The 26,446-nt window shown below is 48.9% G+C and overlaps 1 protein-coding gene across 4 annotated transcripts in view; it reads left to right on the top strand.

Annotated features, from left to right (window-relative positions):
- Window positions 1-26,446, top strand: part of LOC309826206 (neurotrimin) — a gene marked incomplete at both ends in the record, with an annotated part of 942,560 nt that overhangs the window by 747,951 nt on the left and 168,163 nt on the right. For all 4 annotated transcript variants that reach the window (XM_082660185.1, XM_082660184.1, XM_082660183.1 and 1 more), the window contains one exon: window positions 7,843-8,075. In XM_082660185.1, the coding sequence (XP_082516311.1) occupies window positions 7,843-8,075 (233 nt within the window). The remainder of the gene's footprint in view (window positions 1-7,842; window positions 8,076-26,446) is intronic.

Here is a 26,446-nt window from a genome sequence, read left to right as displayed (position 1 = left end):
TGACAGGGACGTGGACGGCCTGTGGCCTCCCCTCTCCTTCCCATCAGCTGACCTCAGTGGGAGGCCGGAGGTCGGGAAGCCAGCTGATGTGGCCCACGCTGGTCAGTCTGCAGTGGACGGAGGGGGCACAGAAAGAGTAGGACACTCCTTCACTGGCCTCAACTCGCCTAACTTTTCTCTTCTACCAAAGCCTTACACTCTGCACCCACCAAATTTCTATCCTTCTGCAAATATGCTGGTGTCCTTTCACAGTTCCACTGTGCTTTTGTTGTGCCCTTCCCTCCGCCTGAAATGCTGTGCCCTGCTCTGTTGTACTTAGCAAGCTCCTTCCTACCTCCAAGGCCACCTTAACTCTCACAAGGCCCAAATTGCCTTGAAAGTAACCAAGAATCCTTGCAATAGAGAAACACATGGTATATGCCTCCTCCCCCCAGCATATTACAGGTAGATGGGGGATGGACAGACTGCCGTCAATACACACCAGGATAAAGTATGTCTAGCGAACATTCATGGGGGATTAAAATTTGCAGAGGAAATATGGTTGGCATACAAAATAACATCTAATGTTGGCTCTGATAGGGAAATAGGAATTTATCTAATAAACGATAGGGAAGGGCGTTCCCAGTACAGGGGGTCCCTGAATTCTGATAGTGAACGGTGTGCTCTGGAAACAGTGAGAAGCCGTCCAGTATATCCAGTTCCTGTCCCATCTGGAGCGTGTGGGGTGGGAGGTGAGATGGGGCTTTGCAGGAGATTGTGCGCTGGAGCCCAGGGTCAAAGGGCAGATGAAGTCCAAAGTGAATTTCCACTCACCTCTCGGCCCTTCTGGGCTCTCTCCCCTGGGAAACGTTGGTCCCCACGCAGGGACTCAGGAGACGCTCATCTGTGTTTGGACTATTTGGGTACGTTAAGGGAGGGAATGGAAAGAAACCGCCCCCCCGTGCTGCCTGGCTCTGGTCACCGAGGGAGAGAAAGGCGCCACTGCTTTGGTCTGTGGTCCGTAACAGGATCCAGATGCCTTCACCGGGATCGTCAGTCGGTCCAGAGCTCTTCCTTTCTCACCACATGGATGTAACACCCTGCTATGGAATAAAGAAATGGCCTTTGGGCGCTGTAGCTTACAGATGTGAAATGACCTGTTGAACAGCCCCAAGCCTCCTCCAGCACTGGAATCAGTATTGGGCTTTGTCACCAGTACAGATCTCAGCGGCGCACCATTCGTCTCAGAGGAGTCATGGCCCGCCTGACTTGGCAAGTCTGCGTCGCGATGGTGCCGCGTCATTCGGCTCTTACAGGACGGGCAGAGGGGTGGGTGGGTTTATCGAGAGCCCTTCTCAGAGGTCCACACAGCCAGGCCTTCTTGATTCGTCAGGACATTAGAGTGGTGAAAGGTGACAGATTCCCACCAAGAGCAAGCATGTGTGCAGGGGTGTGTGTGCAGGGGGCGCGTTTCTAAGTGCAGGTTGGCGCTGACTCATGGCCTGGGCCTTTACTGGGCATGGGCTCCTGCCCTTTCATTTCTCAGGAGTTTGTGAAACGTGGGAGATTTTAATTTAAAAAAATGAATCAGTCAACAGATATTTATTGAGTGCTTATTTTGTGCTCAATATGACATATAAAGGCACATGAGAAACATAGGTATGGCCCTTGCCTTTCTGGGAGTTACCATCTACTGAGCAATGTAATGAACATGTAGATCGGAGAAGGCCGTGTGTGTGATAGATTGTGTGAGCCATTATTTGGTGAGTTTCTACTCCATACCAGGCAATGCGTTTACATGCATACTTCCGTTTAATCTTCCCATTAACCCCATGCAGGAGGAAAATTTATTTCCGGTCCAGGCGAGTAAAGTGAAACTCAGTGAGGTCGGGTGACTTGTTGAAAGGCAGCAGAACAGAGCCGGCACTTGGGTTCCAGCCGCGCGACTTCAGGGCCTGGCTCTTTCCTCCTCCCTGCCCTCCACCAGCAGTGTGGACTCACGGGGCACCATGGACACAGCCGAGGTTTCCTCTGGTCCTTTCCCGTCTATCATAAGCTCTCCTGCTTCTACCGAGGCGTGATCAGCCTTGGCCTTATTTTCATGATTAAGAGAGATTCCATAGCACACACCCCATTTTCCATGTGAAGCAAAAACAGTAGTGGTTGAGAGACGTGAGGCCGGTGTGGATCGTGTGAGTTCAGTGTTTGTGTCTCTAGGTAACCCAAGCCAATTTCATACATAGTGACACGAGCTTAGATTCCAACAGGGTCAAAGTTTGCAACCCCACCAGGTCAGCCTGCTCCTCCAGCAAAGAGCTCAGGGGACAGGTGGTTTTTGCTGAGTTTTCCGCAGGCCGGTGATGAAGCATCCTGGTTTGTCTGTTTGTTGGTTTCCCACAGAAGCAGACCTGGAAGATGCACAGGCCAACTCCGTGGAGCTGGGTGTCAGTACTTCCGAACCAACCACCTGTGATGCTTTGCTGTGAAGCTTGAGGGGAGGGGCCGGGCACAAGCCAAACCCTCAGAGAAACAAAACTTAGGGGGCAGCTGGACCGCGGGACCATTTCTGAGCGATAAGAGGAGATTGTGATCAGGAGCAACAAAGGGCAGAAACACTTACTTCTCTGTAGGCTCAAATGTTGCTGGAGATGGGTTGCTTTTCAAAGGCAGTTAAAGGGCCGTTTGAGAGAAGGGATGGTTGGAGTACTCGCTGTTCTGGTCCATTAGAGTCCTCAGATCTTCGGGCAGGTGCGTTTGAGAAAGGCCAAGCCGGAACTGTTCCCTCTTTCTTCAAGCACCCTCCTCTTTATTTCAGCACCCTCTTCGTCTGTCTTTAGAAGGTGCCAAGCAGATACTTCTGCTTTATTTTTCTTCCAGTTTCCAGGTTCCTCTTTCTCTCTCTGTCTCTGTCTCTTTTTCTCCTTTCCTCTAAAATCCAAAAGCAGCTCGAGGCCCCGAATCCACACTTCCATGTTTTATCTCTGCCGCACTCATCCTGGCCTTGCTTAATCGTTTTTTTTTTGCTACTCCTCTATGTACAAGTGCAGCAACTGTAATGAAGCCACTGTTCATCAGCAGGAGATGAAGGGCACAGAGGGCTGCATTTTTAGAGCTTCGCACAATCGGCGCAGCTGCAGAACATTTCAGGTGTGTCGGTTCTCTCCACCGTGCACTGTGCTCAGGTGCGTGTTCCGGCGTGGCTGCACGGGGATGGTCCCATTCTGGTCGGCCACACCTGAGGCTTCTCATCATCAAAGAGAATGCACTGATGATCTGTGCAGGCTGGATGTCCTTGACGGCCTGTGTTCAAACAGGCCTGTTCTCTGTAAGAAGCAGCTTCTCCAAGGAAGGGAGCAGGGTGCAGACAGACAGACTGAGAAGGACACTCGCTCAGCAGTGAAATGGTAAACAAGCCCGTCCCTCCCAGGCACTCTCTCTCTGTCTGGATTCTGTCAGGATGTTGCATAGGCCAGGCTGTGGGCTGTCCGTGGGGACCACACGCAGGAGGGGAGAGCCGCCAGCCCTGTGGGAGGGGAGGATCGCTTACAGATATAGGGAAGGTTGATGGCCCCTGGCTCGAGTGTGGATGCAAGTGAGGTCAGGCATTGAGGCTCTGAGAGGAGACATGTTTGGAGTTTGGGGAGTTCCAGGGCTCAATCCAGAAGCCCTGTGTGTGCAGAGGTTTCTCCTCTGTTCTCTGCATACGTGGTGGGACAGACGGAGGAGAGGATGCTCAGGGTGGGTGCCTAGTGCATCTCAAGACTGTGGGGGGGAAGGGGTGGAGAGCTTCAGGGTTGGGCCAGGGCATCTCCAATCTTTTCTGACTCTCCACTTCTCTTCCTGGCCTGCCTTAGGCTGACCTTTGACTCTTTCCTCGGTGGCAAGTGGCCATGTCTTGTTACACTTATCTGGATTAGTTAGGGAGGGTTGAGTTTGAAACCTTGCTCACTTCCAGTTAATCTTATAGTTGAGCCCCTTCCTGAGGGAGCTGAAATAGCATGAAATACATGTGTTTTAGGAGTAATTCTGTAGAAGTGAACTAAGGGCTGTCTCTGGAAAAAGGGAACCTGTTGACTGAATTTCCCACCTGGTCTCCCCGCCAACTCCCCACTAACCAAAGCATCAGCTCTGCCTGAGAGTGCAGTTATGCTCACGTCCACTTTTTTTTTTTTTTAATACTTGGAGAATTGTCTCCTGTGTATCGTTCTGTAAATGAGACGGATAGATGAGGGCAGGTACGAGGAGGTGGCAGGAGTTGGCCACCAAGTTACCTTTGTGATTCATCTCTCAGAAGCCACATTAATTCCGTGGAGACACAGCAAGACTGATACCCAGCAATGACAGTTTGGACCTCTAATCATGACCTTCGATGCGCCCCAAACCAGGGCGGAAGCTATGCCAGCTTTTCAGTGTAGTATATCACAGGGGCCGCATAACTGTGCTGAAACTGGCCGTGTCGGAGCACGAGTGCTCCTGCAAATGAACATCTTTAGCCCTGTGAGTGTGGTGCAGTGTGGTGAGACCACTTCCGTTTCATTCAATTTCCAATCATTAGACACTCACGAGGAAGCCCAGGACGGTCCTCTCGTGTTCACCGAGAGGCTGTGAAATGCCCCCATTGTGGGCATCAGAAACAATTATTCAAGCAGTTTAGAGGTTGTTGATCAGCATTTCCTGCCCCACTGCCACTCACCTGGTGTTTGGTCAAATTTCAGCTGCCGGAGGACAAAATAAATGGGACTCTGCTTCCGGCTTCCCAGGGCACATTGGTTGCAAGAAAGTTCTCTCCCGTAAAGTAGTGGAAAAGTGTTTCAAATGAGAGTCACTTCCTAGTGCCCACTTGCGCTGGGGTCTCGTGTCACCAGAAACCAGTGAAATGTCTAAATTAATGGTTCTCAAACTGGGGTCCCCAGACCAGGTAGTGGCCCAGCAATCTGTACTTCGTCAGGACTTACAGATAGTTGAATTTAAATGTTGTAGGGACTTTTGGGAAGCCCTGGATAAGGACATTTAAGATCACTGACTTTGGGGGAAAATAAGCAAACAAACAAAAACTGGGTTTGAATCTTGGTTCTGCAGGGTGATCTTAGTTCATTTGGATAATATTTCTTAGACTCAGTTAACCTCATCTGTAAATTGGCCGTAATAAGTGAATGCAACCAAGTTTTTTTAAGATGATAAAATAGCACATACCATAGACTCACAGGATACCTAGCATATAGTAATATGAAACATCAGTTGTGAATATGAATTTCACCAATTCCTCCCCTTGGATCCAAGCAAAATTCGGAGCAGTGACTGCCCTTAAAGTCACGAATATGAATGACATCCCAGGTACATTGCTAGCAAAGCGAGCTGTGGAGTGTGTCGTTCTTAAGGGGGTTCACACCATGGTGGCTCACATCCACATTTTAGTGAGGTAGCCTGAGAGGACGAGCATCAGGTGTGCAAGGCAAGTACAGCATCAGGGAGGCCCAGCTTCCTGCATCAGCTGCTCTTCCCTACCTCTTGCTCAGTCTCATGGTATGTTCAGGATATTGTTATCACAGCCAACAGCAAGTCTTGGAGTTCACTCTAGACCAGTCCAGACCACATGTGCATCCTGGTTACTGGAGAGCTTATGAAAATGCAGATTCGTTCATTATATCTGAGGTGGGGCCCGAGTCTGTGTTTCAAACAAGCTCCCCAGCGATGACGACCTGCTGGTTTTCTGGTCACACTTTCACATAGTGAAGGGCTAGCTCAGTGCTTCTCAAACCCTCACGTGCATACAGTTCCCTCTAGCTTTATGCTGCTTAAGTGATGGTCTGGGGGCCATCGGCATTGCCATCTCCTGGGAGCTTACGAAAAATGCAGACTCTCGGGCCCCACCCCAGACCTTCCAAATCAGGACACATATTTAAGTAAGATCCCGAAGAGAGTTACAAGCACAGAAATGTGGGACATCCCTTCAGGGTGTGTGTTTATTCGCACAGGACCCTGCACTTGTGAAATGCCCAGCTCTCACCATCTTGAAATTCTTAATAGTCCTTGAGCAAAGGACTCTGCCTTTGCGTTTTGCACTGAGATGCACAAGGTATGCGGCTGGTCCTGGATACCCTGCTGTATACCCCAGTGCTTTTCAAACTGTGGTGGGTGTCTGACCCAGCTGGGGTATTGTTAGAAATTCATGTTTCTGAGTTCCCAAAGATTCTGAATCAGTAGTACAAGAAAATCGGTACAAAATCACCTCCTGTGATTCTGATGCAAGTGGTCCACGCCCGCTTTCAGAAATACTCCCCTGGTCAGGTTTCCCATCATTTCTATCCTTTGTTGTCCAAAAAACACAGTAAGCAGCGCAAAGCAAGCTGGACAGCTGAGCAGAGGCGTTTCTGGTTGAGCAGTTTTCCCTACAGGGCCTCTCACCAAGCCCTTCTGCCTGTGCCTGAGAGGCCCGGCAATGATCGTGTGACATTTACACAAGTACGCGTGGCAAGGATGCACCGCGCTGGAAAGCACATCTCGAGAGGGACTGCCTGGGGAAGCTGCTGTACTCAGCAGCAGTTCTCAGGCTTTTTATGGTCACAGACAATTAGGAGAATTCAGCGGAAGCAACCGTCCCTGAAAAATGCACCTTTGCACATCCTGAGGGGCACCCAGGACCAGGACTTAGAACCTGGCTGAGGGGTCTGACTCTCCATCACTCCCTAGCTCCCTATCCTGAGGCAAGGCACCAGACCATTTCTGACCCTGGAGGCCTGATCTTTAAAGTGGAGAATGGGTGGGTGAGATCATCTATCTCACCAATCTGCTGCAAGAATCACATGACACAGGGTGGATGTGAAAGTACCTGGTACCCTGCAAAAGCATGATTACGTTGGAGGCAACACTGTACCTACCGTGGCTGAGTTGCTATTTCCAGCATTATAGCCAGGATCAGGACACTGTGTCTGTGAATTTAGCCTCAGGCCGTAAAACATACTCGCTGTGGCTAGAGAGGGAAATGAATGCAGACAGATTTGATGAGGATTTGGCCAGAGTAGCTGGGAAATTTGAAAGTGTAGGAAAAGAGAAGGGAGCTTCCACAATTTGGGGACTCCAGATGCAAAAATAAAAGAAAGAAAGTCTATTTTTACATGTACGAACCATTTTGAGATTTTGGAAAATGCCTTTAGTCTAGCAGTAATTGAACATTTCTGCCCCTGGGTATAATGAGGAGAAATAGCAATGGTGGTGGGTCCATATTTAGTTTTGACTTCAAAAGCCTTCTGTTGGAATTCGCTATTCTGAGATGGGAGAAAGAATGTTTAGTAGTTAAAAGCTGGGTTTCTGATCTAGCGCACGTTATCTGTGCCATTTGCCAGAAGCATTCAGTGTCTCTGTTCTTCAATTCTTTTTACCAATAGAACCTTCCTCACAGGGTTGTTTTGAGTATTGGGCAACTTAGTACACCCAGAACATCTTGAAGGCAATGTGAGGGATTATCATATGCACATCATGGAAATCCCAGGGCGGGGGGAGGATGGGGGTAGTCCCAGGGCCCAGCCATTCCAAGGACGGATGATGGTTCCAGGCTATAACTAGTGAATAGTTAGGGGTATTGAAATAGTCCTGTGCTCAGGGGTTTTCAGAAGCACAGAATCACTCAGGACCTGGAAGTCTGAAACAGCCCATGTTCTGAGGCTGCAGTTCTGCAAGACCTCTGACGCTGAGTTCCAGAAAGTTCCACCCAGGCCACAGCAAACAGGAGGTGTGCGTGTACACATTGGGGGCAGGGGGCGAAGACAAGGCATGGTGACCAGGCATCTCAGCCTTGCCAAGAAGACCCTGATGGCTCCCGTTTCTCTGCGGTCCCCTGACTTACCTGTCTGGTCCTCCCTCCAGGTGCACGATTGACAACCGGGTCACCCGGGTGGCCTGGCTGAACCGCAGCACCATCCTCTACGCCGGGAACGACAAGTGGTGTCTGGACCCCCGCGTGGTCCTCCTGAGCAACACCCAGACCCAGTACAGCATCGAGATCCAGAACGTGGACGTGTACGACGAGGGCCCGTACACCTGCTCCGTGCAGACGGACAACCACCCCAAGACCTCCCGGGTGCACCTCATCGTGCAAGGTAGGCGGCCTGGGGGCAGCCGGTGCAGGGGCGGCTGAGAGAGCCTGTATCCAACACTTTCACTGTGATTCTCAACTGAGATGAGTCTGTCTGTTCCATCTGGCCAGGACAATTTCCTAATTTTCGCTTTGCCATCTGATGCTAAAATTTCAAATCATTTTCCCATTGAATAGGACTAGGGTTTGTTTTTTTGTTTGTTCTTTGCTTTTGTTCCAATAATACATTTTCTCAGAAAATTAGCTCCTGATTATTGCTTTCCTTGGCTTTTTTCTCCTCTAAGTTTTTTTAAGGTTCTATCTACTGCTAAGCTCGCTTTATTTTAAGACCAGCATTTTAGCTCTCTGGCACTGCGCATATGCCATCCCTCACACAGCCTTCAAAGAAGGCAGAGCCCACTGCAGATGCTCTAAACACCTACCTGGGACATGGCCGTCACAGCCACCTCTGTGGTTTCCAGCTTGTTGGCTTCTTCTCTCACCACCCAGCCCTGGGTTTCTGATGCCACATCTCGCCTTTAATGCCTGTGTCTGATAGCCTCTGTGTTTTCGTTGCACCCCATTCCCCTCCCCTTCCTCTGAGCCTCTCACACCCACCCCCAGCTTTTGAGGTCTGTGTTTTTGCATCTCTTGCTTCCGCTGGCTCCATGCTTCCCAGGCCCTTCTCTGCTTCCCCATAAGCAGAGCAGGTGCTGGGCGTTCAGACAACACGCAGCCGTGCAGGCGGATTCTCAGACAGGGAGCAAGTGCTCAGAATCAGACTCGGCCACTTTCTGGCTGTGGGACCCCAGGTTTCCAGCTGTGACTCAAAGTTTCTTTTTGTAAAATGGAGTCAACGTTGCGAGGGTCAGTGGAGGGGATTATATTTTCCATGTACTGATGTGTAAACATTCAGGAGAGGGCCTGGCACACAGAGGTGCTGGTTAAGTGTTAGCTAGTTTTTAAAAAATACAGCTGCTGCTTTTTTAAACTTTTTAAAAACACATATATATGGAATCTAAAAAAAAAAAAGAAAAAGAAAAAGAAAAAAAATGATCAGAAGAACCTAGGGGCAAGATGGGAATAAAGACACAGACCTACTAGAGCATGGACTTGAGGATATGGGGAGGCGAAGGGTAAGCTGGGACAAAGTGAGAGAGTGGAATGGACATATATACACTACCAAATGTAGAATAGATAGCTAGTGGGAAGCAGCCGCATAGCACAGGGAGATCAGCTCGGTGCTTTGTGACCACCTAGAGGGGTGGGATAGGGAGAGGGTGGGAGGGAGACGCAAGCGGGAAGAGATATGGACATATATGTATACATATAGCTGATTCACTTTGTTATAAAGCAGAAACTAACACATCGTTGTAAAGCAATTATACTCCAATAAAGATGTTAAAAAAACAAAACGAAACAAAACAAAAAAACAGTATTTAACTGTGCACCACATCCTTGCTCCGTTACCTCAGAGGGGAAGCCCCCGAGCAATGGAGCCAGATCCTCTGCTGGTCTTTTCTCCAGCTCTCATTCCCAGCTCTCTTCATCCCCCTGAATGGCAGGTGCACAGCAGTAAGCTCCAGGTCCAGAGGCTCCTCCAGCCTCCTCTCCCCTCCTTTCCAGCAGCCCAGAGGGAAGGGGAGAGCTGTGGATGGTAGGTGAGAGCGACAAGGAGCAGGGAAGGGAGAGAAGGGAGGGGAGCTGGGAGAAGGCAGGACAGAGGGCAGCTTGGGTCAGGGTCCTGACTGTGAAGGGCGAGGTCGGTGGGCAGTGGTAGGAAGAGGACAGGCTGGAGGGAGACCCACACAGGCTCCGGCGGCTGAGGGATGAGGCCAGTGGGGTGGGTGGCCCCCCGTGCTATGACACAGCTTGGTCACACCAAGTTGTTTTTATTTTATGTTATTTTTCCCTCTTTCTTTCTAAAAGGAAATGATGATGGTTGTTTCCTCTGTTGGTTCTATATATGAAAATCTTCAAACTGCTGGATACAAACAGCATTTTTTAAAGGAAATGGAATTGCATAGGCAGTATCAGAATGTATCACAAATAGCAGAGTAGGTATTGTTGCATGAGATGGCGTTGGTGGGCGAAAGTTTTATTATTGGCCAGAAAAAGACTGAGAGTCACACTGTTCTGTGAGGGAGTTTGATGGATGCCCTAGTGACCCAGTCGGTAGCACCAGGGGGTATGTTTGCAGCCGCGCCCCATGCCCCCCCACCCCATTCCCTCCCCCCAGTGCACACACTTACTGCTGAGAGTGCCTGACAACGACAGACAGACCTTAGGAACTCTACACCATCACAGACGCTGGCCTCAGGAAGCAGGACCTTTATGGAACTGGAAAATGGAAGGAGTCGTGAAAAATTCTGAAGCCTCCTTGAAAACAAGGATCATGTTTGCGTCATTGTTTTTCCTTAAGGTCCCCTCCCCTTCCTCGCTCACACCCATACACTCCTGCCCTGAGCACCCGGAAAGTGCCTTGAACAAAGTGCACTTTAATAAATGCCCCTTGAGGCAAATGGCTGGGTTATAGCCCCAAGGACTTACACAGGCTCAAAGAGGGAAGGTTGAGAGTGTGTGGCGGGGGGGGGGGGTGGGGGTGGGGGGGTGGGAGGGGCAGGGCGTGGAGGATGGGGTCTACATCAATCCTCACTCGTCTCCATGGGGATGGAAAGTGTCTAATCCCAGCTAGGCATTTACACCTGTGGCTTGGCAAGGTGGCCTCTGAGCATGACTTACCACCTCAAGTATCAGAATCTCATCTTGGGCTAATTTTCAAATGCTGATGGGTGTATTGATCTGGAAACAAGCTGGGTTAAAAAAGATTCTGGTCTTGTCCACAGACTCAGCCTGAGCGAATCTGCTGTCGATATGCCTGGACCGGGCATTATTGACACTTTAATGAACAGAAGACCATGGTTTCTCGGAGCCAACCTGTGCCTCCTCTTAAAAGCAATCAGACAAACTAAATAGAGCCAGGCTCCCCTGTTTCTGTATTGGAAAGAGGATACATCACCATCCAGGACTTAAAAAAAAAAAAAAGAAAGAAATGTACTTATCTTGGAATCATTTATTGTACTGAACGTAAACCCTAATTCCCAGCAGAATCGGACTGCTGGATTCTGTAGACATCCCTGTTCAGCCCTTTGCAGCACGGTGTTGGAATGGAAGACGTCTTAACTTTTCAAAATGGTATTACCGTCATTAAACACATACTCACAGACAGACACACACATGATAGCAGCAGCAGAAAATAACGAAACTCATATTTCCACCCATGAGTGTGTGTATTTGTGTCCATGTCGTCAGCTTCATACATAAATAAACGCACACAGAAGGAAAGTAATATTATTTTCACAGAATTAAGTGAGCTTACTGAAGTCTGAGATTATATTTTCCCCCTTTCTAGCAAATACCCCTACTGCCCCGCTTGTTCTTTGTACTGGGTCTTCTCTCTGCTTGCGGTGCTGTGTGTTTAACTCCTGCTGAGACCTGGTGCCACCCGTGCACCTGCCTGAGTACCGGCCCCTCAGCCCTCTGTGCCTGCCCCACCCTCGCCTTCGTTCATTCACACGTAAATCGCCACTGAGAAACAACTCTGCTTCCCAGCACCCTGGCCAAGCACTCAGCACGTGAAGATGAACGAAATGCTGCCCCTGAAGTATTAGTTGCCATTCGTGGGGGGAAGATGGACTTGTATGCCCTGTGCCCAAGTCCTCCCCAGGAATTTAGGTTCTGCGAGTGTAGCTGTTGTCTAAATCCTTCCGGAGCACCGAGTGCCTCCAAACCCTTGGGTCCTCTCACCCCCCTGGTGTTTGGTCAGACATTTTAATAGAGTTCAGGATGACCTATACAGAGACCAGGCTGGTCCGCTTACACGGCAGCCACATTTCCTGTGGGCTCCTGGGCACTGGCCCGTCCTCTGGCTCAAGCCTGGGCCTCAGGGCCGGGCCTTCCTTGGCCTGGGTGCTCTGGACCTTAGCTCTTAGTGTATCTTCAGCCCTTGCAACCCTCAAGGCAAGCCTTTCACTGGTGGCAAGTTCTAGATTTGTGCTTAGCTCCCTAGGATATTTTAAACATCTGTTGATAGCACATCGTGTCCTCATAGTAAAGGAAAAGGGAAATAGGGGATGCTTGGTTCCTTTTTTGTTCGTGGGTCCATCTCTTCTCTTCTCACTACCTGTTGCTGTTGCATTGTTTTTTCCCTGTATCTTTTTTTTAGGAAGATCGCTCTGGGGCTACCTAAAGTCTCCCAAATCTTTCCTGTGCTGTTGGGGGCGGGTGGTCTCCAAAGGTCTCGGCAGGACTGGTGAAGTAGCTGGAGTGGGGACAGTGGTCAGGCAGGCCTGGGCTCCAGAGAGAAGCCCCGAGGTGGAAGGCACAGGGGTGGAGAAGCGGCTCTGAAGTCGAGCCATGGAGAGGAGGGGAGAGTGTGAAACCCCAGAGGACTCAGGCTGCATGGCCAGGGCTGTAAGACCAGCCTGCAGGACAAGGCTGACGGCGCTTCTGATTCACACCGTCCAGGGGCAGCGTCCGGGCAGGAGCGGGCTCAGGGCTGCAGACAGAGCCCGGGCAGTCACGTGGGGCGAGTGCCAGAGGCAGGTCAGGAGCAAGGGGCGGCCTCAGGAGGAGAGCGGTCCTGGAGCCAGTGTGGGAGGGACGCGAGGGACAGGACATCTGAGCTAAGCAGCTACTCTGCACAGTGGCTATTTAAAATTAAATGTAAACTAGCTAAAACCAAATACAATTTGCCATTTACTCCTTCAGTCACACCAGCCACATTTCAGGTGCTACAGCAGCCGCTGGGGACTGATGGCTCCTGTGTCGGGCCGTGCGGGTAGAATATCCCCAGAGGCCTTGAACTGCCGGCTGGGCGGCAGGTGCTGAAACAAGAATGGGCATCATTGACTTCGAAGGCCGGCTGTGGGGTGTAAAGGGGGATGGGACTTTGGAGAGAAGATGGAAATTAGAAAAGATGGTGGTGCTTTAAAAACAAGAGAGAAGTGAGACTTCCCTGGTGGTTCAGCGTTAAGCCTTCGCCTTCCAATGCAGGGGGTGCGGGTTCCACTCCTGGTCTCAGGAGCTAAGATCCCACACGCCTCGGGGCCAAAAAACTGAAACATAAAACAGAAGCAATATTGTAACATTCAATAAAGACTTTAAAAATGGTTCACATCAAAAAATCTTTAAAAAGAGAAAAACAGGAGAGACTTGTTGAAAAAGGTGGAGGCCTGGAGTTCCTCTGATAGCTACACAGAGTAGGACATCCGGAGTCCGAAGCTGTGTCCCAAGGAGCAGAGGCAGAACCTGGGGACTGGATAAGTGGGCAGATGCAGGAGGTACCTCCACCAGGACATCGAGACTCTGGCCTTGCAGCTGGGGGAGGGTGACGCTTATTGCATCTAAAGTGCCCTGTGGTGAAGCCGCAGGCAGCGGCAGGGGGCGGGGAAGTGGGGAGGTGTTCAGATGCTTGGACTTCGTGATTTTCTGATGCCTTGAATTCTCCATTCAAAATGTGTTTGTGAAAAGTAAGAAATACCACCTGGGGGTTCGCATGCCCACTTAGGCAGCCGGAACGTGATCTTTTAGACCAGTGTGAGGGCGACCCACCTCCGATTTATGAAAATATGGGTCTAGCGCTTTCCACCTCTGTGACCTCAGGGTGCCCTGCTTTACGAGTGTAATTAATAAGAGGCTGCTTCTCCAGTTCAGCTGTGTATGTATTTTAATCCTTTCCCCTTCTTGATCCTGCTGCCAAACCAGGCTTCTCTGCATATGGAAAAGCTCTACCCCGTCTCCATTGTTTCTTGGAAGAGGCCCCATCCTGGAAAGCTGAGTGAATAAAAATGCTTTGTGGGACTGAATTGTTTGCCAGATTCAGGACAGTACGGAAGACATCCCCAAAGCCCTAACTGTATTTGTAAAAGCCCTTATGTGGCAGTGCAGGAAGACTGCCCTGGTGGTCTTCAGGGACGTCAGGGAATGCTCTCCTTATCAGCATGCAGAGCCCGACCTGGCAGGTCTGCTGCTCTACCTGCTGGGCTTCAGTCTCACTTAGGGACCTACCTGCGTGACAGAGGAAGGTAGGATGCAGTGCTTATAAAATGGGGGTGTTGGTGTAAAAATAACACTAATACAAGCTTTGGGCCCTGTATCAGTTTTCTAGACTCTATTTAGGTCTCTCTTTTGTCGTTGGAGCATCTAATTACCCCCTCCCTTTTGTTTGGTCGAAATGAATTTTCCTATTTCTTCCTGGGCAGAATTAATCTGAAAATCCCTGCTATGGTTTGATAGTTAATTACCTGCCTTTTGGAGTCAAACAGCTCTGAAGCTCACGTGAAGGGGGTCCCCCGCTAATGTCTATGGAATAAGACAGGGATGAGAGGAGGAAGCCAGGATGTGGCCGTCCATTTCCCTGGGCTGGTGGGATCCCGGAGAGAGAGGGACCAGGCCAGGGAATAGCCAGCACCAGCAGGTGACTTGCCAACAACAGAGCTTTGGTGGTACCAGCCCTGCATTTACCTGGTATCGTCTCCCTGCTCAGAACCCTCCCCTCATACCCGCCTGATATGTAGAATCGTGTTGCTTTCTAATCCTGAATAATTAATTGACCTTGTCAAGCCAAACTCATTATTATGATTAAGAGAACAGGAACAATAACTTTTAATTTCTAGATACCTACGCCCCATAGACCCTCCCCACCCAGAACCTGAACAAAAGGGAATTTGAAAAACAACAGATCAAAGGGAATAATGTGCTCTAATCCTTACACTGAAAGCAAAGACTTCTGTCTCTCAGACAGCCACATCCCCCGCTGAAAGCAGCCTGCCCCCTGGCCTTGCGAGGCTCCCGTGGTGGAGCTGAAGAGACCTTTGCACCATCTAATTTCCATTCGGGCTACATCTCGCTGAGTCCATAGTAGAGGAAGCACCACCGTCCAGCCCTAAGTCCACAGAAGTCGCCTTTTGAGCACATCTGCATTCTTCAGCTGCCAGTGGCCTTGTGTGACAGTAGGTCACATCTGCCATCCCAAACTGCTCTCCAAACCATCTAACCTCTTCCTTCCCCCGTTCAAGATGTAGCTCAAAATGCACGTTGGGCCTGGTCGTAAGACTGTACCTCTGAATTCGGCAGAACTTTCAAAAAGTCAGGCAATGAAATTCCACCACAAAATTAAAGTGCTCCTCAAAGCACCCTGGAGAATGACAAGGAAGTAGGGCATTTTACCTGAAATTGATTTACAGAATTTCGACAGCATGCAAATGAGGCAACTCAGTTTTACCTGCTGAGTTTTTAAATTTTTTGATGCAGTTATGGGCCGTGGAGAGGCAAAAATTCTTCGTGAGTTTACTCAATTTCAGTAAACCCCCGGAACGTCATCCATCTGTTACTAAGTAGGGCAGAGTCTATGATACTAAAGAAATCTGAGAAAATAGCTATAGTAGAATCTATACAGGCTTAATAATGGCATTTTCTGTGCCCTCTGGTGTCGCTGGGGAGGATCTTTCTGTTTCCTAGGCAGTTGGGAAAACTCGGCACCTGCCTGCTGGTGCTTCCTGGTCAGTACAGTAGGTAATAACAGGTCCCCTGTCCTGTCCTCCACACCACTCAGAGCTCTAGGGAAGCAGGAAGCCCGGGTGACCCTGTTGCTTCACAGCAAGCCTTATGGGAGTCAGGCAGCATCCCTCCAGGTAAGCAGTTAGGGCTCCCAAGGGGGGAGGTCTTTAAGCAACCACAGAATTCTTGTCCCTTAGGGGGTTTTCTCCAGGGAGTCTGTGCTGCCTCAGATTCCAATACCAGAGGGCTGAGGAAAGCAGCTCTGACTCCTCCTGGGTCATATGTAGCCCTGTAGCCTCCAAATAAGATGTGTTGTCATTTTCTACTGGGGCAAGGGCAACATGAGATTCTGAGTAAGCGGCCCTTCCTAATGCATTCCTTTAGATTCCTATTCCCGTATCACAGGCTCCCTGTGGCTTACTCAAATGGAACTTGAAGCAGATATTTTTAACGAAGGATTGTCTGAGGTGTCTTTATGGTTTTGTGATCCATTGGATCTGCCTCATGACTATATTCCTAAAGATTCTGGGTGTCATCCCTATAAGGGTGTGTATAAAGTGACATCAAGGACAGCATCATTGATTTGAAGGCCATGACTTTTGCAATCGACTCAAAAACATCTAAACCCTCCCTCTTCTTCTTGCCAAATTGAAACGTCTAGCTTCTTACGGCGTGGGGAGACGTTGGTGACCAAGCCCCTTAGTCCATCTGTTGTCACATGAGGATCGTCAGCTGTCATCTTTCAATTCCATTTAACAGTATTTGGAAGGCAGGCCCTGGGGACCCACACGCGTTCAGAGTCCCCGCCCTGTCTAGCAGAGGAGACTGCTGTATTATTTGTTAATAACCCTCTTAGAGGATAACGGGTTAGGAATTAGGATGTTTCTGCGTAGAAATGCCATGAATACACCGAAAGGGAAGAACTGATTTCATCTGCAAGATCAGGCAAAACTACAAGCTTGTGTTTCTCCAGGGTCTTCAGAGGTGAGCAGGATTTTCCAGGGGATCTGGAGAGAAGCGTCCTAGCACTGGCGTGCACAAAGCTGGAAAGCCTGGAAACGTCTGACATGGAGGAGGAAGAGTGAGGATGATACGAGGTCCTAGGGCAGGGCACTAATGATGATATTCCCTCGGTGTAGTTAAGGTGCCTTTCTTGGTACACTAGCAAACGGAGCCGTTGGCACTGGGGTGCTTAGCTCTGTCATAGTGATGATCGTGCCAGAGAGGTTGAGGATGCTGCCAAAGGTAAATGAGAACCGCAGGAAGGGGTCTGCAGCCCCTCAGGTCCGCCAGACCCGCCCACCGCTGGCAGCCACCTCTCACTGGTACCCAGGAGCCGTTGGGTAGAGACCTGGTGTTTCAGATGTCTCCAGGCCAACTTAGGGTAGACGGTGTCACCCCTTGGAGTATATCTTAAGATTTCTATTCCTGTTGAGCGTTGTCTGTGATAATTTAGTGTCTGATGTTGGTAAGAAATCTAATTGGCTTTTGCTGGAGTTCGGCTCAGTGGAGAACGCCTCCTGGAGATGTTGGAACAAGATGTTTTTTCTCTTGAGAGATCTTCATTTCATGTTGTTTGAGAAAAAAAAGTATTGATTTAAAATTAGGGCAGTTTAATTTGGTGGCGTGTTCTCTTTACGTCTCAATTATACATTCACGTCTTTGTGGTGAAGTCAGCTGGTGGGGGGATTAAGAATTCAAAATAGAGGATGTTCACTTGGCAAACAGTGCTTTCTACTGTGGTTAATTGAACCCAGTGTTGGCTCCTTTGGGGATAGAACAGCTTAGCAGAAAGCAGTAAATTTCAGGATTTAGGAGTCCCGGATTCCGGTCTGAATCTTGACACAAGTACCTGGAAAAATGACCTACTTCTTTAATCTATTTCAGATTAGACACACGTTAGAGAAATGTTTTGATGTGTCACCCAATCTGATTTGGAGGAAGGTACCAAACAGAAGGAAGCCGAACATCGCTAGAAAGTAACGTCCTTCATTTGTGTAATTGTTTATCAGCATAAAGGTTTCCAGCCTCTTCCTTCCCTTTTCCAGGCTCTTCCTTCCCTTTGTCTTACGTGGGCTACTTTAAACAGTCCCGGTCCTCTGTACCAAGAATGCGTACGTCTCCTGTTGCGGATTTGGGTCTCCATTCCCAGGAGGCTGTCTGGGTTGCATCCCCCTTTCCCATCCTGCTCCCCTCCTTTGCATTCTGTGTGCCTGGTTTTCTGACCTCTGACCTGCTGACGTTCCCCTGCTCTCTTGCCATCACCCCCTTTGCTCTTATAATTCCGCGGGTCTGGTTTATGGAGGTCTTAGACTGCTATCGTGCCTGCACTTCAGAAGGGGGACTTGTGCTCACGCTGCCCCTCACTCTAAGCACCCAAGCTAGCCACGACCTTTCTCGCAACCTTGAGCTGAGGGATCAGAAAATTTGATTTTCCTTTTCCCCTTTGACTCACACGTAGAGTAGTGCGTGTTGAGTACTGAAATACGAGTTGGAATAGATACAAAGATGACTGAAACCGATCTCTGTGATCAGGATATAAAATGGGGCTGAGGCAGCAATTGGGGTTTAAAGGGGGAACTGCTGGGACAGAGCTGTTCACGAGCATCCTGGGACTAAGAGAGATGCTCCTGCAAGCTGGGGAGCTGGCTTGGGTGTCCAGGAAGGCCAAACAGATACAAGTCTTCTGAAAATGATGGTCTGACAGTTGAGCTCTCAGCTGTTAAAATGAAAATAAAACAGCTAGTCTGCCCACACCCACTCTGCTCTCCATCACCCACACTTTCTCCACGCGCAGCCAAAGTGCTCTTTTCAAGCCTGGATTCGATGGGAACTCAAGGGCCTGACCGAGGGCTGCACCTCCCGGGACGCCTCCTCTCCAGTCCCTGTTCACCCCCACGCTTCTGCCTCACTGCTCTCATTGTATTTTACTTTACTTGTTCTTTCTGGTCGTGGAAATGACCAGAAATGGCCTCTCCATTCTCTGCCTTCTGCCTTGCAGCCTTTCCTCTTTCCACTCAGTTAACCCCATTTATCCTGCAAACAGTAACTTGAATGCCACGTCCTAAGGGAGCTTCCTCAGACCTCCTGTCTTACGGTAACCTCCACCCCGGCCTCCCCCAGGACTTAGAATCATGCAGCTCTCTGTATCTCTCACCACAGTTGTAATTCGGCATTTGTTTTGTGATTAGCTGATTGTGTCTGTTTTCCAAGGAGCCTGTCTGCTTTTGCATTTTATCCCCAGGGCCTAGAACTTAATAGGGGCTCCCAGGCTACTTGTTGGGTCATGAATGGACCCATAAAGCTTCTTTTTTCAATCATTAAGCTAATGGACTTACTGTGTGTTGAGACTGGCTGTGCTAGGCTAAATAATGAGCACCCAAAATATCAGGTCCTAATTTTCGGAACTGTGAGTGTTACCTTACATGATGACGTCTTTGCAGATGTGATTAAGTTAAGATCTGACATGGAGAGATTAACCTGGATTAACCAGGTGGGCACTAAATGTGATCACATGTATCCTCGTAAGAGGGAGGCTGGAGATTTGATACAGACACACAGAGGAGAAAGCCACGTGAAGATGGAGCAGAGAGAGACTCAGAGTTGCTCTCCTTGGCAACTGGAGTGATGTGGCCATGAGCCAGGGAGCAGCCGCCAGACGCTGGAAGAGGCAAGGAACAGATTCTCCCCTAGAGCCTCCAGAGGCGGTGCAGCCCTGCAGGTACCTTGATTTCAACACAGTGAAACTGATTTTGGACTTCCTGGTCTCCAGAACTGTGAGAGAACACATTTCTGTTGTTTTAAGCTGCCGAGTTTATGGTACCTTGTTACAGCAGCCGCAGGAAACTAATACACTGGCCTTCAACCCTGTGAATCCCTGGTGGCTGAAAGTCAGAAAAGGTTGGTATTCCAAATCTGTCAGAAGTTCAGGTTTGGCCAATGTGAGAGCTGAAGAAAGAGTCATCTTGCAGGCAGGCTGTTTATTTCTTCTTTAAAGACTCTCTTTGGACAGCCACCCTTGTCATGTAGATGTTTGGACAACATCAGCTCCTTATCCTTGGGGTACCTACAGGAGGTGACGGAATAATCCAAATGCCGAAACAGAGACTCTGCTTCTTTTTTTTTTTAATTTAATTATTTATTTATGGCTGTGTTGGGTCTTCGTTTCTGTGCGAGGGCTTTCTCTAATTGTGGCAAGCGGGGGCCACTCTTCATCGCGGTGCGCGGGCCTGTCGCTATTGCAGCCTCTCTTGTTCTCTGCGGAGCACAGGCTCCAGACGCTCAGGCTCAGTAGCTGTGGCTCACGGGCCCAGCTGCTCCGCGGCATGTGGGATCTTCCCAGACCAGGGCTCGAACCCGTGTCCCCTGCATCGGCAGGCGGACTCTCAACCACTGCGCCACCAGGGAAGCCCGACTCTACTTTCTGATGTTGAAAATAACTCCCACCAGGTTCCGTGGGTTGGAGGAGCCACATGTGACTCCAGTGGAAGGAGGCTGGTGACGTGGCCCAGCACTGGGCCTGAGATGTGGTCTGGGGACCTGGGATTAGAATGGAAGGTAAAGTTGCTAAGTGTTCTCTTGTTAGCTGGGGGGGCCTACTCCTTGGACTTGATCACTACTATTTGTCTCACCGGTGCCTCAAACTCCAAAGGTACGAAATCAAGCCCTTGAATTCTAGCTGTCTTTGTGATGGCCCCCGACCGTGACCCCAAACGTCTCCCTTCTGTGGGCTTCCCATCGGTCAATGGCAACTCATTCTTCTAGGAGCTCCTGTTGCAAACCTCAGCATCGATCCGGACTCTTTTCCTTCTCCCCTACTCCTCTTCCGGCTTGAGCACTTCCTATTAGAGTTGCTGAAATTTGAAGTTTATCCAGAATCCCACCACTTCTCCCCACATGCAGTTCTACTGCCCTGTCCCAAGCCCCCATCCCTTCTCTGTTTTCCACTCACTCCCCACGCTCTGCTCTTCACACTCAGCAGGACTGGTCCTTTACAGGTTTCCTCATCCCTCTGAGCGGGCCTCCCAGTCCTTCGCCAGCTCCCTCAGAGTAGAACCCGAAGTCCTTACTGTGGCCTGACAGGTCCTGTACCGCCTGGCGTCTCTCCTCCCTCTTCTTACCCCACCTCTTCCTCTGCTTGTTCTCGGAATATGACAAAGGGGCTCCCACCTCACGGTTGTGCCCCCTCCCCTGCTGGAGCCCGTGCCGGGTGTCCCTGGGAGCAGCCCCCCATTCTGCAGGTCTCTGCCCCAAGGTCACCTTAGGGAGAGGCCTCTCTGACCACCTGTATAAGGCAGAGATCCCACCCACCTGCTCACTCTCTAGCACCTTTCTCCTTCGCTTTTCTCCGTAGCAGAGCTCACCTGTTGGCATAACATATATTCACATGTTTGGAGTCGTGGTCTGTTTCCCTCCACGAGGACACATGCTCCAGTGGGGGAAGGCAGGGACGTGGCTGCTTTGTTCACTGTTACATCCAAGTGCCTAGAACAGGGTCTGGCATGTGGTAGGCACTCAATCAATGTCTATTGAATAAATAAATGAATGAAAACTAGGGTCTGACAGTAAATGAAAATCTTCCCTCCTCTGCCTCCAATTCCAGGGTTTATTCTGTTCCCTTGCTTGCGTGTGAGAGCGTGAACTTTTCTGTTATTTCTATCAAAATGCTGTGGTCACCCTATTCTCAGACCAGGTGACATTAAGCTGACTTTACAGGGTGGATTTTCTTTTTTTTTTTAACGTCTTTATTGGAGTATAATTGCTTTACAATGGTGTGTTAGTTTCTGCTTCACAACAAAATGAATCAATTTTATATATATATACATGTGTTCCCATATCTCTTCCCGCTTGCGTCTCCCTCCCTCCCACCCTCCCTATCCCACCCCTCCAGGCGGTCACAAAGCACCGAGCGGATATCCCTGTGCTATGCGGCTGCTTCCCACTAGCTATCTACCTTACGTTTGGTAGTGTATATATGTCCATGCCTCTCTCTCGCTTTGTCACAGCTCACCCTTCCCCCTCCCCATATCCTCAAGTCCGTTCTCCAGTAGGCCTGTGTCTTTATTCGTGTCTTACTCCTAGGTTCTTCATGACATTTTTTTTTCTTAAATTCCATATATATGTGTTAGCATACGGTATTTGTCTCTCTCTTTCTGACTTACTTCACTCTGTATGACAGACTCTAGGTCTATCCACCTCATTACAAATAGCTCAATTAGGTTTCTTTTTATGGCTGAGTAATATTCCATTGTATATATGTGCCACATCTTCTTTATCCATTCATCCGATGATGGGCACTTCGGTTGTTTCCATCTCCGGGCTATTGTAAATAGAGCTGCAATGAAGATTTTGGTAAATGACTCTTTTTGAATTATGGTTTTCTCAGGGTATATGCCCAGTAGTGGGATTGCTGGGTCATATGGTAGTTCTATTTGCAGTTTTTTAAGGAACCTTCATACTGTTCTCCACAGTGGCTGTATCAATTTAAATTCCCACCAACAGTGCAAGAGTGTTCCCTTTTCTCCACACCCTCTCCAGCATTTGTTTCTAGATTTTTTGATGATGGCCATTCTGACAGCTGTGAGATGTAGTTTTGATTTGCATTTCTCTAATGAATAGTGATGTTGAGCATCCTTTCATGTGTTTGTTGGCAGTCTGTATATCTTCTTTGGAGAAATGTCTGTTTAGGTCTTCTGCCCATTTTTGGATTGGGTTGTTTGTTTTTTTGTTATTAAGCTGCATGAGCTGCTTATAAATTTTGGAGATTAATCCTTTGTCGGTTGCTTCATTTGCAAATATTTTCTGCCATTCTGAGGGTTGTCTTTTGGTCTTGTTTATAGTTTCCTTTGCTGTGCAAAAGCTTTGAAGTTTCATTAGGTCCCATTTGTTTATTTTTGGTTTTATTTCCATTTCTCTAGGAGGTGAGTCAAAAAGGACCTTGCTGTGATTTATGTCATAGAGTGTCCTGCCTATGTTTTCCTCTAAGAGTTTGATAGTTTCTGGCCTTACATTTAGGTCTTTAATACATTTTGAGTTTATGTTTGTGTATGGTGTTAGGGAGTGATCTAATATCATACTTTTACATGTACCTGTCCAGTTTTCCCAGCACCACTTATTGAAGAGGCTGTCCTTTCTCCACTGTACATTCCTGCCTCCTTTATCAAAGATAAGGTGACCATATGTGCGTGGGTTTATCTCTGGGCTTTCTATCCTGTTCCATTGATCCATCTTTCTGTTTTTGTGCCAGTACCATACTGTCTTGATTGCTGTAGCTTTGTAGTATAGTCTGAAGTCTGGGAGCCTGATTCCTCCAGCTCCGTTTTTCGTTCTCAAGATTGCTTTGGCTATTCGGGGTCTTTTGTGTTTCCATACAAATTGTGAAATTTTTTGTTCTAGTTCTGTGAAAAATGCCAGTGGTAGTTTGATAGGGATTGCATTGAATCTGTAGATTGCTTTGGGTAGTAGAGTCATTTTCACAATGTTGATTCTTCCAATCCAAGAACATGGTATATCTCCCCATCTATTTGTATCATCTTTAATTTCTTTCATAAGTGTCTTATAATTTTCTGCATACAGCTCTTTTGTCTCCTTAGGTAGGTTTATTCCCAGATATTTTATTCTTTTTGTTGCAGTGGTAAATGGGAGTGTTTTCTTAATTTCATTTTCAGATATTTCATCATTAGTGTATAGGACTTTCTGGTTGCAGGTTTTTCTCCTTCATCACTTTCAATATGTCCTGCCACTCCCTTCTGGGTTGCAGAGTTTCTGCTGAAAGATCAGCTGTTAACCTTATGGGGATTCCCTTGTGTGTTATTTGTTGTTTTTCCCTTGCTGCTTTTAATATGTTTTCTTTGTATTTTATTTTTGACAGTTTGATTAATATGTGTCTTGGTGTATTTCTCCTTGGATTTATCCGGTATGGGACTCTGTGTGCTTCCTGGACTTGATTAACTATTTCCTTTCCCATATTAGGGAAGTTTTCAACTATAATCTCTTCAAATATTTTCTCAGTCCCTTTTTTTTTCTCTTCTTCTTCTGGAGCCCCTATAATTTGGATGTTGGTGCGTTTAACGTTGTCCCAGAGGTCTCTCAGACTGTCCTCAGTTCTTTTCATTCTTTTTTTCTTTATTCTGCTCTGCAGTAGTTATTTCCACTATTTTATCTTCCAGGTCACTTATCCGTTCTTCTGCCTCAGTTATTCTGCTATTGATCCCATCTAGAGTATTCTTCATTTCATTTATTGTGTTGTTCATCATTGTTTGTTTCATCTTTAGTTCTTCTAGGTCCTTGTTAAATGTTTCTTGCATTTTCTCTATTCTATTTCCAAGATTTTGGATCATCTTTACTGTCATTATTCTGAATTCTTTTTCAGGTAGACTGCCTATTTCCTCTTCATTTGTTAGGTCTGGTGGTTTTTTATCTTTCTCCTTCATCTGCTGTGTGTTTTTCTGTCTTCTCATTTTGCTTATCTTACTGTGTTTGGGGTCTCCTTTTTGCAGGCTGCAGGTTCGTAGTTCCCGTTGTTTTTGGTGTCTGTCCCCAGTGGTTAAGGTTGGTTCAGTGGGTTGTGTAGGCTTCCTGGTAGAGGGGACTAGTGCCTGTGTTCTGGTGGATGAGGCTGGATCTTGTCTTTCTGGTGGGCAGGTCCACATCTGGTGGTGTGTTTTGGGGTGTCTGTCGACTTATTATGATTTTGGGCAGCCTCTCTGCTAATGGGTGGGATTGTGTTCCTGTCTTGCTAGTTGTTTGGCATAGGATGTCCAGCACTGTAGCTTGCTGGTCGTTGAGTGAAGCTGGGTGCTGGTGTTGAGATGGAGATCTCTGGGAGATTTTCGCCGTTTGATATTATGTGTAGCTGGGAGGTCTCTTGTGGACCAGTGTCCTGAAGTTGGCTCTCCCACCTCAGAGGCACAGCACTAACTCCTGGCTGCAGCACCAAGAGCCTTTCATCCACATGGCTCAGAAGAAAAGGGAGAAAAAGTAGAAAGAAAAAATTAGTAGAAGTAGAAAGAAAGAAAGAAAGGAGGGAGGGAGGGAAGAAGGAGTGAAGGAGGAAAGGATGGAGGGAAGGAAGGAAGGAAAGAAAAAAAGAAAGAAAGAAGATAAAGTAAAATAAAATGAAGTAAGAGAAAATATAATAAAGTTATTAAAATAAAAAAATAATTATTAAAGAAAAAAACAAAAAAACGGATGGATAGAACCCTGGGACAAATGGTGGAAGCAAAGCTATACAGACAAAACCTCACACAGAAGCATACACATACACACTCACAAAAAGAGGAAAAGAGGAAAAAATAATAAATCTTGCTCTCGAAGTCCACCTCCTCAATTTGGGATGATCCGTTGTCTATTCAGGTATTCCACAGATGCAGGTACATCACGTTGATTGTGGAGCTTTAATCCGCTGCTCCTGAGGCTGCTGGGAGAGATTACCCTTTCTCTTCTTTGTTCGCACAGCTGCCGGGGTTGAGCTTTGGATTTGGCCCTGCCTCTGTGTGTAGGTCGCTGGAGGGCGTCTGTTCTTCGCTCAGACAGGACGGGGTTAAAGGAGCAGCTGATTCGCATTTTCTGGCTCACTCAGGCCGGGGGCGGGGGGAGGGGCACGGAGTGCGGGGCGGGCCTGCGGCGTCAGAGGCGGCGTGACGTTGCGGCAGAGGCCGGCGTGACGTTGCACGAGCCTGAGGCGCGCCGTGCGTCCTCCCGGGGAAGTTGTCCCTGGATCCCGGGACCCTGGCAGTGGCGGGCTGCACAGGCTCCCCGGAAGGGGGGTGTGGATAGTGACCTGTGCTCGCACACAGGCTTCTTGGTGGCGGCAGCAGCAGCCCTAGCGTCTCATGCCCGTCTCTGGCGTCCGCGCTTTTAGCCGCGGCTCGCGCCCGCCTCTGGAGCTCCTTTAAGCAGCGCTCTGAATCCCCTCTCCTCGCGCACCAGGAAACAAAGAGGTAAGAAAAACTCTCTTGCCTCTTCGGCTGCTCCAGACTTTTCCCCGGACTCCCTCCCGGCTAGCCGTGGTGCACTAACCCCTGCAGGCTGTGTTCACGCCGCCAACCCCAGTCCTCTCCCTGTGCTCCGACGGAAGCCCGAGCCTCAGCTCCCAGCCCCGCCCGCCCCGGCGGGTGAGCAGACAAGCCTCTCGGGCTGGTGAGTGCAGGTCGGCACCGATCCTCTGTGCGGGAATCTCCCCTCTTTGCCCTCCGCACCCCTATTGCTGCGCTCTCCTCCGCGGCTCCGAAGCTTTTCCCCTCCGCCACCCGCAGTCTCCGCCCGCGAAGGGGCTTCCTACTGTGTGGAAACGTTTCCTCCTTCACGGCTCCCTCCCACTGGTGCGGGTCCCGTCCCTATCCTTTTGTCTCTGTTGTTTCTTTTTTCTTTTGCCCTACCCAGGTACGTGGGGGGTTTCTTGCCTTTTGGGAGGTCTGAGGTCTTCTGCCAGCGTTCAGTAGGTGTTCTGTAGGAGTAGTTCCACGTGTAGATGTATTTCTGATGTATCTGTGGGGAGGAAGGTGATCTCCGCGTCTTACTCTTCCGCCATCTTCCCGGAAGTCCTACAGGGTGGATTTTCTTATCAAGTTAAAGAGGAGGACTAGTGCCCCAGACTGAAGGAACCACACTCAGAGGGAAGGGCTTGAGAGACCTCCGAACGGGTCACTCCATCCAGCAGCTGGATGGAAAGCACAGGCTGTGAGGGATGCCCACGGCCCAGAGGAGGGAGAGGACCAGCTCTCTGCCAGCCCATCAAGTCCAGATTTCATCTTGGAAGGGATGGTGAATTTTAGGAAGGTTTTAGGCAAGAAAACGACAGGACTTATGTTTTAGAAGGACCTTTGGCATCAGAAT

This window comes from Grampus griseus (genome assembly GCF_964374135.1).
Source record: "Grampus griseus genome assembly, chromosome: 8".
Lineage (NCBI taxonomy): Eukaryota > Metazoa > Chordata > Mammalia > Artiodactyla > Delphinidae > Grampus > Grampus griseus.
The sequence above is the reverse complement of the archived record's forward strand: the minus strand, read 5'-3'. Positions and strand labels throughout refer to the sequence as shown.